This window comes from Cucumis melo, chromosome 2 (assembly GCF_025177605.1).
Source record: "Cucumis melo cultivar AY chromosome 2, USDA_Cmelo_AY_1.0, whole genome shotgun sequence".
Taxonomy (NCBI): domain Eukaryota; kingdom Viridiplantae; phylum Streptophyta; class Magnoliopsida; order Cucurbitales; family Cucurbitaceae; genus Cucumis; species Cucumis melo.
The window spans coordinates 1,487,595-1,502,856 of record NC_066858.1 but is presented as its reverse complement, the minus strand read 5'-3'; the positions used below and the strand labels follow the sequence as shown (position 1 = coordinate 1,502,856).

Below are 15,262 nucleotides of genomic sequence, written 5' to 3'. Positions count from 1 at the left end.
TTATTCGGTACGAATTAATGTAATTTCTTTTAATTTTTATTTTATCGTATAGTTTTCTTTTCAAATATATTATCTTTCTTTTGCAAGGATATACTTAATTATATATAGTTTGATTTCTAAATGTTTTTACATTTAATTTCTTTCTTCTAAGCTCTTTAACTCTTAGTTTAATCTTTTCTCTATATAAAAGATTTAATTTTTTAGTCAAGTTTAAGAACAAGATATATTTTTTACTTAAAAATTTTACTTAATTAGAAAATAGATAAGAAATTTACCATGTTTATGAAATTGAGAAGATTAATTATGAAATGGAGATATAATTATCAACGTTTTTCCTCCAATAAATCTAATTCATGTCCACAAAATCAATCATTATATTTGAAATCCAAAATTTGTTGGCTATATATGCACCCAACCACTATCTAATGTTACCAACATGTTTTTTAGCATAGAGTTTCATTTAAATCTTTTAGTATATGTCATCATGAAAGTGTTTTTCTTTGGAATTATCAAACCATTATTATACATTGCAGAAAAAGGAAAATGTAGAAAAATAATATTTAGAGTTTGTTTAAGTTAAGAAAAATAAAAAGTACCTTATATTTCTTATAAAATAAATGAGGATGCTGCTATTTTTTTCAAAATCGATAAAATTCAAATAAGAAATTGTGATCCAATCAAAAACAGATTCTGACGTCGTGTAAAAACCAAAGCTAGCTATAAAGTTAGAATGAGACGAAAAGTGGTAAGTATTATTGGACAATTAGCCACTCCTACTCATCTTAATTTGTTTAATCCAATAAATGTGTCCTAAAAAAGTTGTATTGATTATTAACTAAGTAAACAATAAACCCCACCAAAAACCATCCATTAAAAAATTATTGGAAATAAAAAAGCATGAACTTTGAAAAAAACAAAACCCCACATAAAGCTCATGCTCATTTACAAGTACAGAAAATTCAATATATGTATACACACACACACACACACACATATATATATTATGTGTTTCGTTGATCTCCACCATTGAATAAGAAAGTGGAATTTGCAGAGAAAAAAATGGGTTCAAGAAATGAAAAGGAAGAGATGACTATGGGTTCTTCATCATCATCATCATCATCATCATCATTTGGAGTGATTTTTAGATATGCTGATTGGGTTGATCTTTTGCTAATGCTTTTGGGAACAATTGGAGCAATTGGAGATGGAATGTCCACAAATTGTTTACTGGTTTTTGCTAGCAGTCTTATGAATAGTTTGGGGAATGGTCATATTCAACAAAATTTCATGGATAATGTCAACGAGGTAATATATATATATATACCCTTTTGATCATAATCATAATTACTAATTAAAGTTTTTCCTACTTCTTATACTTTTGATTTGTTGTTTTTCTTCTCTTTTGATCTCTTAACAGTGCAGCTTATACTTTGTTTACTTGGGATTAGTAGTAATGGTGCTGGCTTTCATGGGTAACTATATACTTTCAAAACTCTTCTTTTAATTTAGTATGTAGAGGTGGTAGCGTTGAATCTCTTATTTGACATTTCGAATTACCAAAACATGAGGTTTTTATGTCAGTAAATCATTTAAATATATCTTTGTGTCGACTCTTAGATTCGAATTTGAATCTACATTCTAAAAAAGATAATAATTATAATATAACTATTGATTTTACAGAAGGGTACTGTTGGAGTAAAACTAGTGAGAGACAAGTATTGAAGATTAGACACAAATATTTGGAAGCAGTTTTGAGACAAGAAGTAGGGTTTTTTGATTCACAAGAAGCAACAACTTCAGATGTTGTCAATAGTATTTCCAAAGACACTTCTCTCTTGCAAGAAGTTCTTAGTGAAAAGGTATACCAAACTTTCATTTTTCTTCATTTCATTTTTCATTTGGAGACTTACACTTTAATTAGAATTAATGCTGAGGATCTCACGTAAAAATTTCGTCTCTTATGGTTACTTGACTATGGATATAAAATCTAATGCATTTATCTAGCTACTATAATATCAGAGACCATAATAATCCCCAACAAAAATGTATATCGAACCTTCATCGAGTATTTTGAGGACGATTCGCACATTGGAAAGATTGTGAAGAGATCGATCTTACAATTTCTATTAGATTATGCGACTCGTCCTCTTGTTTTATATTGACAATAGATCTTGAAATGAAACGGTATATTTATATACATTAATAACCTAAATTTAACACAAAACAGGATAAGTATTTATCAACAATAATAACTAAGATATAATGAATTGAGTTTATTCTCTCAAGCATTTTGACACTATGGTGCAAAGGAGTGCATCGTGTTAAACTATTTAACCCTATTGACGCCTCTAATTTCATCATATGAAATTTTCACTATAATAAAATTGTTGCTAACCGCCAATATGAACTTAGTTCAACTGGCACCTCTATGGACAAGATGTCATGAGTTCCAATCTTCTCATCCCTACATTTAATTACAACACCTTTAAAAAAAAAAAAAAAATTGTTGTAACTCTCTCTACGTTTGACGTAACTAAGATACTACAAATAAACCATAATACATCTTATCTTGTATTTCATATTTTCTATCCATTTTTTATTGTTGATTTCTTAACACACTTAGAAAGTCATTTCAAAATTATATATTTCTCACGCAGCAATTAATAATTAATCTTTATATTAAAAGAAGTTCATTCCAAACATATACTAAGCTTTACGATAATGATTTAATATTAGAACGTCGTCTTATTAATTATCCGCATTGTTTCAGGTCCCGTTATTTATAATGAACTCATCTGTCTTCTTATCGGGACTTGCATTTTCGGCATACTTTTCATGGAGATTAGCCCTAGTAGCATTTCCAACCATGTTACTACTAGTAATCCCAGGAGTAACATATGGGAAATACCTAGTCCATGTAACAAACAAGAGACATAAAGAGTATGGGAAAGCAAATGGCATAGTAGAACAAGCACTAAGCTCAATAAAGACAATATATGCTTTCACAGCAGAGAAGAGAGTAATAGAGAATTACAAAAGGATTTTAGAGAGAACAACAAGAGTTGGAATAAAGCAAGGAATAGCAAAAGGATTGGCAGTGGGAAGCTCAGGACTTGCTTTTGCAATATGGGGTTTGATTGCTTGGTATGGTAGCAGATTGGTTATGTATAAAGGAGAAAGTGGTGGCAGAATCTATGCAGCTGGTATCTCCTTCATTTTGGCTGGCTTGTATGTATACTCTCCCTTTCTATCTCGGTTACGAGCTTACTTCTTTAACTTTGCTTTATCAGTCTCTTTGTTACGAGTCTTCAAAGTTCGATAAAATTTTAGGTTAAACAACACAAGTTTAGATTTTGGTTTGGTAATTATTTCACTTTTCGGTTTTGTTTATGAAAATTTGGTTTGTGTTTTGAAATGTTGGTAAAACTAAATGATAAAAGTTAAGAACTTTAGAAGTGGAAAGAGCGTTTAGTTTTCAAAATCTAAAAACTGAAAACCAAATGATTGTGAAACGAAAACTTTGTTACGTTTTCTTCACGAATTATTAATAATTATCTAATATAAATTCTAAAAAGTTTCAAAATTGTGTTAAATGACTTTTTTTTTTATTTATTTAGAAAATGTTTAAATTTTTTTTCTTAAGTAGTGATATCTCTTACCTATTTGATATTTCAAATAATAAGTTGAGAAAAATAATTAATAATGTCTTAAGCTGCATCTATCTTTTATATAACCGATATGATATCTATTCAAGTTGTAGTCACATCGACGAACTTTTCTTTTTCAAACATAATTTTCTTTTTTTTTTTTTGTATTTTTTTCTTATCGTAAATTGATGTGTATGTTATAAATTTAGATCTTAAGCATAAACAAAAATCATTAATCTATTAAAACATAATATTATAATTTTTATAAAATTGCTAAACACAAAATTAAAAATTTAGGAATTTTTTTAAAATCATTTATAAAGTTTAATTCTAACAACATGTATAGATGTTTGGTAATTGAATGTGCCAATGTTGAAGTTAGAAAAAGGTAATGGATGTGACAACTTTAAGCAAAACTAATATTAGATTATCACATCACTTTCAAACAATCACTTTTCCTTTTCCTTTTATTTCTATTTTCTCTCTTTTTTTTTCTTATTTTATTTAAAGAAAAATAATGTTCCTTTGTCATCGTTTTCTGTCCTAAACTTTTCTTTAGCACTTTTACAAGATTTTAGTTTTTTTTATGTGAAAGCAAAGAGGGAAATATAATTTTGAGAAATTACTATAAATTTTAAAATCTACTAGACAAAACTTAATCTCTTAACGTTTACTAATGATAAAAATATAAAATTTTGTTATATTTTACGACTATTTTAGTTCATGTATATAATTTTTTAGGAATTTATTTATATTGTTAATGTTAGAAACTCGTTTTTTGAATGGAAATTTATGATCTTGACGGTTTGAAACTCTATTTCTAAATGGAGATTTATGATCTCGACTCTAAATTTCAAAATGACAAATGGGTTAGATTCTTATGCCTTGGGTAGGTAATGAATGAACTGCGACTATACAATAGTATCAACGTTACATAACATAAGGTTGTTATTGTATATTGTAATGTAGGTCTCTAGGAGTGGCACTTCCAGATTTGAAGCATTTAACGGAGGCCAAAATTGCAGCATCACGAATATTCAAAACCATCGATCGAACTCCATTGATCGATGGTGAAGACTCAAAGGGTATAATTCTCAACAATCTCCAACCCCAAATTGAGTTTGATCACATCACATTTGCATATCCATCGCGCGCTGATTCATTCGTCCTCAAGGATTTCAATCTCAAACTCGATCCCGGCAAAACACTAGCTCTCGTCGGGCCTAGCGGCAGCGGCAAGTCCACCGTCATTTCACTATTGCAGCGATTCTACGACCCCATTGATGGAGTTTTGAAGATTGATGGAGTTGATATCAAAGCATTGCAGCTTAAATGGATTAGATCTAAAATGGGTCTTGTTAGTCAAGACCATGCTTTGTTTGGGACTTCCATTAAGGAGAATATTTTGTTTGGGAAGCTTGATGCTTCTATGGAGGAGATTATGGCTGCTGCTATGGCTGCTAATGCTCATAATTTCATTACTCAGCTTCCTGAAGGCTATGAGACCAAGGTTTGTTATGGAGTTCCTTTTTTAACATTTTTCTTTCTTGGATGACCCTTTCACAGCCGTTTTTATGATTACTGACCTACCTCCACAAACGTATGAACACCTTCTCCTTATGTCACAACACACTATTGCATGTTGGGGATGAGCATGTCTACCATAGCTCTTGCGAGAACGAGATGATTACCGCGTTAGGATTGATCTTCATTTTTCTAACCCAATATTCATGGGGAAATCACAACTGAGTGTGAGAAATATAAAGATCACAATAGAGATTTATGATAGATATGACCATCCACTATTCGAAAGACGTTGGATTTCATATGTAGTCATCAACCATGAAGGCGTTTGTTAGGTCATACGTACGAAGAAAATCTTAGTTGTTATGTGATTTCTTAAAAAAAAAGAAATGTACGGATGACTCTTTCACAGATGTCTTTATGATTAATAACCCACCTCACTAACGTTTGTTTACATAGCGTAAAAAGAAGATGAGAAAAATGAAGGTTGCATTAGAGATGAGGATGACCATCGCGTTAAGATTACGTTAGACATGATCATTCTCGACGTAAGTAGAAGGTTAGATTCCATATAAGTTTGTGTAGGCGGGTCATTAATCAAAGGCACTTATGAGATCATCCGTATAAAAAAATTGTTTGTTATGCTATAACTTATTCCATATGTGTTGTTTGGCGGAGAATTGGTGAATGAAATGGATGATTTATGTTGTGAAATAGGTTGGGGAAAGAGGGGCACTTTTATCTGGAGGGCAAAAGCAGAGGATCGCCATAGCTAGGGCAATTGTTAAGAATCCTGCAATTCTACTGCTTGATGAAGCTACTAGTGCTCTTGACTCTGAATCAGAAGCACTTGTTCAAAATGCACTTGATCAGGCTTCTCTAGGAAGAACCACCTTGGTGAGGCTAACTCAAAACTTTCATTTCCTTTTTGCTATGCTTTTCTTTTACTAAATTGCATTCATTAAATAAAAAGGTTAGCTTACTAGTTTGGTTGTTCAACTTTTCGAGTCCCCTTCTATATTTTACAAAGTTCTTAATAATACATAAGTTAACTTTCAATGGTCCGGGTAATAAAAGAATTTTTCCTATATTGTAATGGTAATATGAAACTGTCATTTATTGTGTGTCACATCAGCATGCTTTTAAAAATAAGATAGGGTTCACTAATATTAATGTGGGGTTCACTAGTATTTACAAAGATAAATTTATGGTATGGACAAATCGAGTATGATACTCTCGTAGTAGTAGAAAATTTGTCCTAGTAGGGTTATGTGAACTTTGACACTCTAGACCTTACCATTGACCTTGCTATTCATAGATTATGAGGTGATTTTGAGGTTAAGTTTGGTGATTTTGAGGTTAAGTTTAGGCATTTTTGTGGTATAAATATTAAAATAACCCAGATCTATTAAAGTGTAAATTTAAACTAAAGAAGACTTGCTAAAAACTTGTACTAGTTAGATATATTTTTAGATGTTTAGGGACATGCTAGAAACTTAAGAATTGGGATTTATATACAATCCTAAAGTTTAAGGACCAAACTTGTGATTTAACCTTAAAGAAAATGGAAGTAGTTCACCAACTTTGAGTTTTGTTCTTTGATTGAGTGATCAGGTAGTTGCACATAAGCTCTCAACAATAAGAAATGCAGACGTAATAGCTGTTGTAAATGGTGGTTGTATAGTTGAAATTGGTTCCCATAATGATCTTATCAACCGAAAAAATGGCCACTACGCAAAACTATCAAAATTACAACGACTTTCAAGCTATGATGACGTTGAACAAAATATAGAAACACGTACCTCTTCAGTTGGAAGAAGCAGTGCGAAATCGAGCCCGGCTTTCTTTGCAAAATCACCACTGCCTATGGATATCCTCCCTCAGTCAACTTCTCCTCCCAAGCCACCTTCTTTTACTCGTCTTCTATCTTTGAACTCGCCGGAGTGGAAGCAAGCTCTTATTGGAAGCTTATCAGCTATAGCTTTTGGTGCAGTGCAACCGGTATATGCGCTAACTGTTGGAGGTATGATATCAGCCTTCTTTGCTCAAAGCCATTACGAAATGCAAGCTCGAATTAGGACATATTCTATGATTTTCTGTTCGTTATCGCTGGTTTCCATCATTTTGAACCTCGTTCAACACTACAACTTTGCGTATATGGGGGAGCACTTGACGAAAAGAATTCGCTTGAGGACACTCGAGAAGATCTTGACATTTGAAACAGCTTGGTTTGATGAGGAGCAAAATTCTAGTGGAGCATTGTGCTCAAGATTGAGCAACGAGGCTTCCTTGGTCAAGTCTCTTGTAGCAGACAGAGTTTCTCTATTAGTCCAAACCACTTCAGGTGTGACCATAGCAATGATCCTTGGTCTAGCAGTGGCTTGGAAGCTTGCCATCGTTATGATCGCAGTCCAACCACTCACAATTCTTTGCTTCTACACACGAAAAGTCCTCCTCTCGAGCATTTCCACAAATTTCACCAAGGCACAGAATCAAAGCACACAAATTGCTGTAGAAGCAGTGTATAACCACAGAATAGTAACATCCTTCAGCAGCATCGGAAAAGTCCTTCAAATCTTCGACAAAGCGCAAGAGGCACCGAGAAATGAAGCTATAAAGAAATCGTGGTTTGCAGGGATTGGTATGGGGTCTGCTCAGTGCCTAACATTCATGTCATGGGCATTGGATTTCTGGTTTGGCGGAACACTCGTGCAGAAAGGTGAAATATCTGCAGGGGATGTGTTCAAAACTTTCTTCATTTTAGTAAGCACTGGCAAAGTAATTGCTGAGGCTGGTAGCATGACAACAGATTTAGCAAAAGGATCAGCAGCCGTGGCCTCGGTGTTCGAGATTCTCGACCGAAAATCACTCATTTCCGATCCATCTAAGGTAAAGCAAACTTCTATGTTAATGTAAGAACTGTATTTTCTACCTTGTCATAACTCTAAGCTTATTTGAATATTGTTTGAATTTGTAGGATGGGAGAGGAAGCAAGATGGAAAAGATAACAGGGAACATAGAGATGAAGAAAGTGGATTTTTGGTATCCAAGTAGGCCAAATAACATGGTACTGCGTCAGTTCAGCTTGGAAGTGAAAGCGGGGAGGAGTGTCGGGCTAGTTGGGAAAAGTGGCTGCGGAAAATCGACTGTGATCGGACTAATACTTAGGTTCTATGATGTAGTAAAAGGATCAGTGAAAGTTGATGGTGTGGATATCAGAGAAATGGATCTGCAATGGTACAGGAAGCATGTGGCCCTTGTTAGCCAAGATCCCGTGATCTTTTCGGGCTCCATACGCGACAACATTCTCTTTGGGAAGCTCGATGCTTCTGAGAATGAGCTTGTCGATGCAGCCAGAGCTGCCAATGCCCATGAATTTATCTCGTAAGTCTCCTTTTCTTTTTGCTAATTGTTTGGTGAACTGTAATTTCTTTGTTTTATGTTGGTTTGTTTTTAAAAATGGGAAGGAAACACAGATTTAAAGAGTCTAAGGTTTCAAGCTTCTTCATCTAGTTTCTATATTTGAACACTCAACTTATGCTTTTTCAATTTACAACTGTACTTTGAAAAAAAAAATAGTTCTTACTATATTATTAAAGGATTGCAATTTGAGATTGCACTTGGAAACAATGTTTTATACGAGTGTTAAAAAAAATCGTGCTATGTCAGTGTTCGAGGTAACCAATAGTGACTTATTGATACAAAATTAAAAATTCAAGAACTCATCCAACACTTAAAATATTTTCAAGAGTAGAAACTAAATGAATATAAGTCTAGTAAATACTTTTTCAAGCATAACAGCTAAATAAGCACATTTTTTTTTTAATTTAATGGACCATATTGCACTGTCTAGAATTTTCATGTCTTAAATGTGTTTTTATTCTTCACCCAAGCTTATGGACCATATGTCATTGTCCAGAATTTCTACCTCTTTTGTTTGAAATATGTTTTTATTCCTCCACCATTATCACCTTTCATTTTCTTGGAGTCAATCCAACCCCTTTTTCTTTTTGGACGGATTTTTTGATGCCAAAATTCATAAATTGAATCTCAACCGATACAAGTAATAGCTTGAATGATAGGATTTAATAAAAATGATAACTTTAATCCATACTACCTTTTGAACTTTATGGTTTTCTTAATCATTGTAGAAAAGGAATATATTTCATTAGAGTACTATTCTCTTTGATTATTCTAGATGAATTCATCTGAAAACAGTTAATTATCGAAAACTATTGAATCGTTTTGCTGCCAATAGTTTCATAAACCAGCATCTTAGTGAAAAACCTTTTTACAAACAGACAGACATACACTGAAAATTGTTGAAATGTAATAAACTGTATGAATGGGTGGTAGATGAACATGCCATATTTTATGAAGAAAACTACAAGCATACTAGGAGTTACAAATCTAAGTCTATTTATTATATGTGTGATGGTGGTTGTAGGTCTTTGAGAGATGGGTATGGCACGGAATGCGGAGAAAGAGGGGTCCAACTCTCAGGAGGACAGAAACAAAGAATAGCAATAGCTCGAGCCATAATTCGAAACCCAACAATTTTGTTGCTGGATGAGGCAACCAGTGCTCTGGATGTTCAATCAGAGCAAGTTGTGCAACAAGCATTGGATCGGATTATGGTCGGAAGAACGACCTTGGTCGTAGCCCACCGGCTAAACACCATCAAGAAGCTCGATTTCATCGCTTTTGTGGCAGATGGAAAGGTGGTAGAGCAAGGTTCCTACGCACAACTCAAAAGTCAAAGGGGTGCTTTCTTTAATCTTGCTAACCTCCAAATTCAGCCATAACCCTCTAGAGTTTTTCAGCAGTGCTTAAATTTTCTACTTGTGCTCATGGAACCAGAGCTGAGTTGTTGTATAGTCTGGAAATGTATTGTATTTGTCCCAATTGTTAACTATGCTTGAGAAGGGGGAATGGGAGTGCAAAATCTAGAGGCTAAGGGCAGATAGAGAGCATTATTACACTAGAATTTTATAAATGTTGGATACGGTAAAGATCTACTACTTGTCAACTCCAAGCATATTTTTCTTTATCTTGATGATCTTCATGGACTTGTGTCCAAGATACATTTCTCTACTAATGAAAGAAAAGAAAAGAAAATCAATTCAAATTGATAGGAAGGTTTTAGAGAGAGAAAGGAGAGAGAGAGAGCAATTTCTCTCAGTGACCAAGCAAAAGCAGATTTTTCATTTTTGTTAGTGGGCTCTGTACATGTTTTTTGATGGAGAGTGGTGAGAGCAGTGAAGGAAACAAAGATGGTATTATGCTATCTATTAGTTATGGAAGAGAACAGGGTGGAGCTATTAGAACCTTGCCTTCCGGACATAATGTTCTGTCATTGCCTCTGTGTGTTTGCTTTCCTTGCTTTCAGATCAATGACGATAACTGAAATGTTATCGGAACTGTTTCTTCCATATGCTATTTCAGTGAGATTATTAGCGACAATCTGTGCTGGAGGTATGTCGTCGGTCGTCGACGACCTGCGGAGCCTCCTAAGAAGATGGCAAGCCACCTGTCCAACCTCTTCATTCGTCATTACGTCCCAAAGTCCATCGCTTGCCAGAACCAAACATTCATCCTCATCACTCCTAGTTGTGAAACTAATTTCTGGTACTGGAATTATCCACGGCCGTAGATATCGATCCCCTGGACATCCATACACGTAAAAGCCAACTTGTCAAGCTTAGAGTAAATCCAACCAGCAAATATATGTACTATGTGTATATCCAACCAGCATATACATATGTAAATCCAACCAGCAAATACATAAGTATTACATTGAAAAGCGTGTTTGGCCTAAAAGAGGTGGGAAACTAAGTTATTGAACTCCATCCTTATTTGTCCAAAAAATTCGTGCTGCCTTACCACTAAAAAAGTCAAGTTCATACATTATAAATTTTTCTGTACGTCCTAATAATTCACAAATCTCTAGACTTCATAAGAATGCTCTCATATGCTCTTCAAGAATCCTTGGATCCCAATTTCTGTCAAATCTCCCTCACGTCCTTACTTTTTCTATTATCGGTAACAGTAGAAATGGAAATAATTGTGAGACACTAAGCCATGTTCGCATGGCTATACTCACAGTGGAAATAGGAATAGTCTTCAAAATTGAAAATCATCCAAGTATAGACACGTGTAAGTTCTCTGATGGTTCTGATTAATAAAGAATCGAAATTACGGTAAGGTTAACATTAACAAAGACAGTTTGAGAGAGAGGTGGAGGAAACCTATGGCTCTTGACATGGCAAGAACTCCAAGAACTCTAGCACCCATCCAGTTTATGACTTTGCCTCCGTCTCTTTCAATTCTCATAAGTTCATCCTGTCTATCAGGCTGTAACACGATCAATAAAACAAAATGCTTTCCCTTAATGATCTCTTAAAAACAAGTACTTGCAATACACTACATGAATTAAAATCATAATGTAGTTTTGGGAAACTATTGACCTTTTGATCCACTGTCAATGGAATCGCTTTATTCCTTTGACAAAGAACAGCCCGAGAATCACCGCAGTTGGATGCAATAATCTGGCACCCAGATAGAACAACTACAACCGCAGTAGATCCAACCATGTCGGTTGCAACCGCCTCCGATACCACCTCGTTATCAGTCCTCTGAAAGCCATTAGAGAAGGCAACTTCCCATCTCTTCTGCCATTCAAGGTCGTTGATTCCTTCTTTTCCCCACTCTTCTGCTATCACTTCATGCATTCTCTCGGAACAGAATTTGGCCACCTATAGATTATATATATATTAAAGTTTCCACGAAGTCGTTAGCTGGGTGTCAGATTATCTGAAAAGATCATCAATCCGACGAATCCACGCCGGAGAAAATCAGTACCAATCATAAATCAACAAAACCAGTTAAACTTAATCGACCAAAATGGCATACTTTTACAACTACTCATTTTGTGAAGAATATAAATCTACGCTGCGACTTCAATTATTCGAATAAACTTTTGATATAAAATTTTCAACTTTCCATCAATCCAGTGATCATAAACCATGGCTGAAAATCTTGCACACAGATCTTGATTCTTGGGTGGAAAAGGCAGCTATTGGGGAACATTGTCCGCAGTAATCTACTACCTAGCCCAAATTAAACCTTTTTTTAGGCATATGGGTGGGCGTGCATCATTAAATACATAATAGGGATAACAGGTCCTTCATTTCAAAATGGTACTCGATCAATCTTTTTAAGTTTTGATTTTAATTTGAATTTAATCCTTGAATTTCAACATGCTATAGCTTCACAAATTGTTTCAAAATTTGAAGATTTTACATTTTAATTTAATCCTTTTTATCAAGTACACTTTTGATCGTTAATGTTTATAAGTTAATATTAAAATAATTATAAAACAAACTTTTAATAGAAAAGAAAAGTAAATTAATTATATTTCTTTGAAATCAATTAATATCATTAACACGAGAAAACGAGAAAGGAATAGTTGGTGAAAATTTGTAGTAAAAAACATAAATGTTAAAATTTAAAGAGAAAATTAAAACCAAATTCAAATTTGAAAGAATTAAATACATAGAACTAAATCTCTTCAATAAAAAAACCAGTAATAACGTGATGTTTATAAAAATATGGAGGTAGTCTCCAAACTATTTTGAAAAGTCTTCTTATTTTATTTTTTTTGGCAATGTGGTCGGTCGATAGGTGGAATAAAAAACATTTTCTAAAACGAATTAAGATAAATTATCAATTGAATAATTTAATAGATTTTTTTTTTTAGTAGCTTACACTACAATTTAAATAGAATCCAAAAAGAGTAGTACAAAATTCAAAATTTAATATTAAAGAAAAGCCGACACAAAACTCCCATTTGAGGGCAATAAAAACGTGAAATTACAAAAACAGATTTCTTGTTTTCTCCTAATTAAACGCGCCATTCACTGAATTAAGAAAATAATACAAACCAAACCACTACCCAAGTAATAAAGCAAATCGGAAATCGTGTAAGTTCCTCAGATACTAATGATATAAAAACTCTAAATCCATTAAACCAATATCTCCTGTGACTAAAACTCGCCTAGATGATACACATGTGATATTATTTACAATTAAAATTAATTACAATAATACTAGTACTTCAAAATAGTTTTTACAATTTGTTAACACTAAGAGCAGGTTTAATCGTCATCAAGAAAATGCATTATGACGTCATAATAATTTTTAATCCCACTGATTTCTTACCATCTTAAATAGAGCATTTCTTTTTTCTTTTTTTTTTTTCCCATACCTAACCTCGAAACTGATTGAATCGAAGAAAAGGAGGAAGAAGAAAAAATAAATAATGACACGTGTTCTAATACTAAAATGGGAACCTCCCAAATTCTTTCGAATGGGGACCACTCACTGAGTGACATGTGTCGTTCCTTAGTGGAAAAGGCAATTATTAGCTTCTTAAAAAAAAAAGTAATAATAGTAATACGCAATGCTTGTAATTAGAGTTCTCTTCTAGCTCTTTCTCGTTAATGCTTGTTAATTTTCATCAACAGGTCAAACCAAAAAATTAGCCCTAATTCCAAATAATGCACAAATTCAGAACAAAGCAATAGAGAAATTGAAGAGGAAGTAGGGAACCTGAGAGCCGCCGTGACCGTCGTACACGGCGAAGAAATGGACTGGCGAGATCTCTCCGGAGGTTCTAGAACCTGGAGCCGTACAACCTCCAACGTGATCGCATCTAGAAGACATAAATCCAGGTTTAACAGCGATTGCATCTTCCATCTCTCTCCGCCGTCCGATAACGGAAGTATGTCCCCAGTGTAGTCCGGCTCTATTATTTCTCCCGATACACTTCCGTCTCGGTGGTTCTGATACCGGCGTGGTTATAAGGTCTAGGGACCTTGTTTCCATAGCAGCCTCGGCTACAATTAGAGGCGGAATCTCACCGGAACTAGTGCTGGTGACGGAGACGTCACCGGAACTAGAGGAGCTTCGGAAATCGTCTGTGCTGAGTATAGAGGATAAACCGGAACTGGTGGATGTGAAGTCGTTGTCGGAGGAAGCGTCGTCCATGGCGGAGGAAGGGCGGGGAAAGAGAGGGGAGAAAAGAGAGAGAATGAAAGGGGAGAGGAAGAGAAGGGGAGGGATAAAAAGTGGAAAAAATGGACAGATATAAAGTTGACACGTGTGAGAAGATATATAGGTAGAAGCCACACGGTTTTGAAGAAGGAAAGGACATGGATGGGATTTCTTTTAATTTTGTTTTTATTTTTTTTTTTAAAGGCTTACTCAATCGCTTTTTTGCTTCGACTGCCACGTGTCCTTTAATCGTCCTACGGTGTTGACGTTCTTGTTCTGGTCGACTCCGGATACTGACTTCTCATTGGACCGTATAAAATTATTCCCTACTCCACAACTACACCTCTCCATTTTGCAACCCCATAATAATACATAAATTCAAGTATTATATTTAAAATACAACCAAATAATCCAAAATATTTATATAAACTGATTTTTACATTTCTAACCTTTTCTCTATCACAACATATAAATTAAATTTGAAATTCAACATAATCAAAATAATTTTTTTTCAAGAAAAATAAAAATAATAAAAAATTGTCACAAATATATGATTCAACAAAATATTTACCCTCGCAGAAAAATCGAGTGTAATTAATTTTATCTTTTAATAATTTTGTTCTTACAAAATGTAAATGTAAATAGTTTATCAAAACTTCTTTATTTTTTAAAAAATTTCAAAAATAATCTTGTGGTTTGATAAAATTTTTATAAATAGTATTTATGAAAATGTAAGGACTAAGCTTTAATTTCCCAAAATAAGAAAACAGAAAAGACAAAATTATGATTTAATATGTAAATTTCTTTTTTCTTAAAAGAATTGTTATATGAATAAAATGGATGAGCAACATCTTTTATATATTCATGTACTATTTTAATTCTAAAAAATCTTTGGACATCTTAATTTTTCGTTAATGTTAGGTTATTTGAATTATAATGTTTTGGACAGCAATTTAGTTAATATCGTTATAAAAATTAGAATTTAGTTTCTATAGTTTATTGAAATCTCATAAATAGTTTTTACGGTTTGAAAAAAT

At 33.7% G+C, this 15,262-nt stretch overlaps 2 protein-coding genes across 2 annotated transcripts; one reads left to right on the top strand and one right to left on the bottom strand.

The window, feature by feature from the left end:
• Positions 1–1,043: 1,043 nt before the first annotated feature.
• On the top strand, positions 1,044–9,976 carry LOC103492257 (putative ABC transporter B family member 8). The gene is made up of 9 exons (XM_008452555.3): positions 1,044–1,305; positions 1,418–1,472; positions 1,681–1,859; positions 2,771–3,228; positions 4,617–5,157; positions 5,889–6,068; positions 6,786–8,060; positions 8,149–8,555; positions 9,619–9,976. Exons 1-9 carry the CDS (start codon positions 1,060–1,062, stop codon positions 9,974–9,976), a joined length of 3,699 nt encoding a protein of 1,232 aa, XP_008450777.2. The 5' UTR covers positions 1,044–1,059.
• A 377-nt stretch (positions 9,977–10,353) lies between these two features.
• On the bottom strand, positions 10,354–14,535 carry LOC103492258 (probable protein phosphatase 2C 6). Its single transcript, XM_008452556.3, has 4 exons — positions 13,782–14,535; positions 11,639–11,926; positions 11,420–11,525; positions 10,354–10,835 (listed from the first exon to the last, which is right to left on the bottom strand). The coding sequence occupies exons 1-4, from the start codon at positions 14,217–14,219 to the stop codon at positions 10,525–10,527; spliced, it is 1,143 nt and encodes a 380-aa protein (XP_008450778.1). The 5' UTR covers positions 14,220–14,535; the 3' UTR covers positions 10,354–10,524.
• Between the last annotated feature and the right edge of the window lie 727 nt (positions 14,536–15,262).

Coding starts and splice junctions, on each gene's coding strand:
- LOC103492257 (XM_008452555.3), top strand. CDS start 1,060: ATGGGTTCAAGAAATGAAAAGGAAGAGATGACTATGGGTTCTTCATCA. Junction 5,158..5,888: donor CTGAAGGCTATGAGACCAAG/GTTTGTTATGGA, acceptor GTTGTGAAATAG/GTTGGGGAAAGAGGGGCACT. Junction 8,556..9,618: donor AATGCCCATGAATTTATCTC/GTAAGTCTCCTT, acceptor TGGTGGTTGTAG/GTCTTTGAGAGATGGGTATG.
- LOC103492258 (XM_008452556.3), bottom strand. CDS start 14,219: ATGGACGACGCTTCCTCCGACAACGACTTCACATCCACCAGTTCCGGT. Junction 11,927..13,781: donor ACGGTCACGGCGGCTCTCAG/GTTCCCTACTTC, acceptor TATAATCTATAG/GTGGCCAAATTCTGTTCCGA. Junction 10,836..11,419: donor TGCCATGTCAAGAGCCATAG/GTTTCCTCCACC, acceptor ATGGATGTCCAG/GGGATCGATATCTACGGCCG.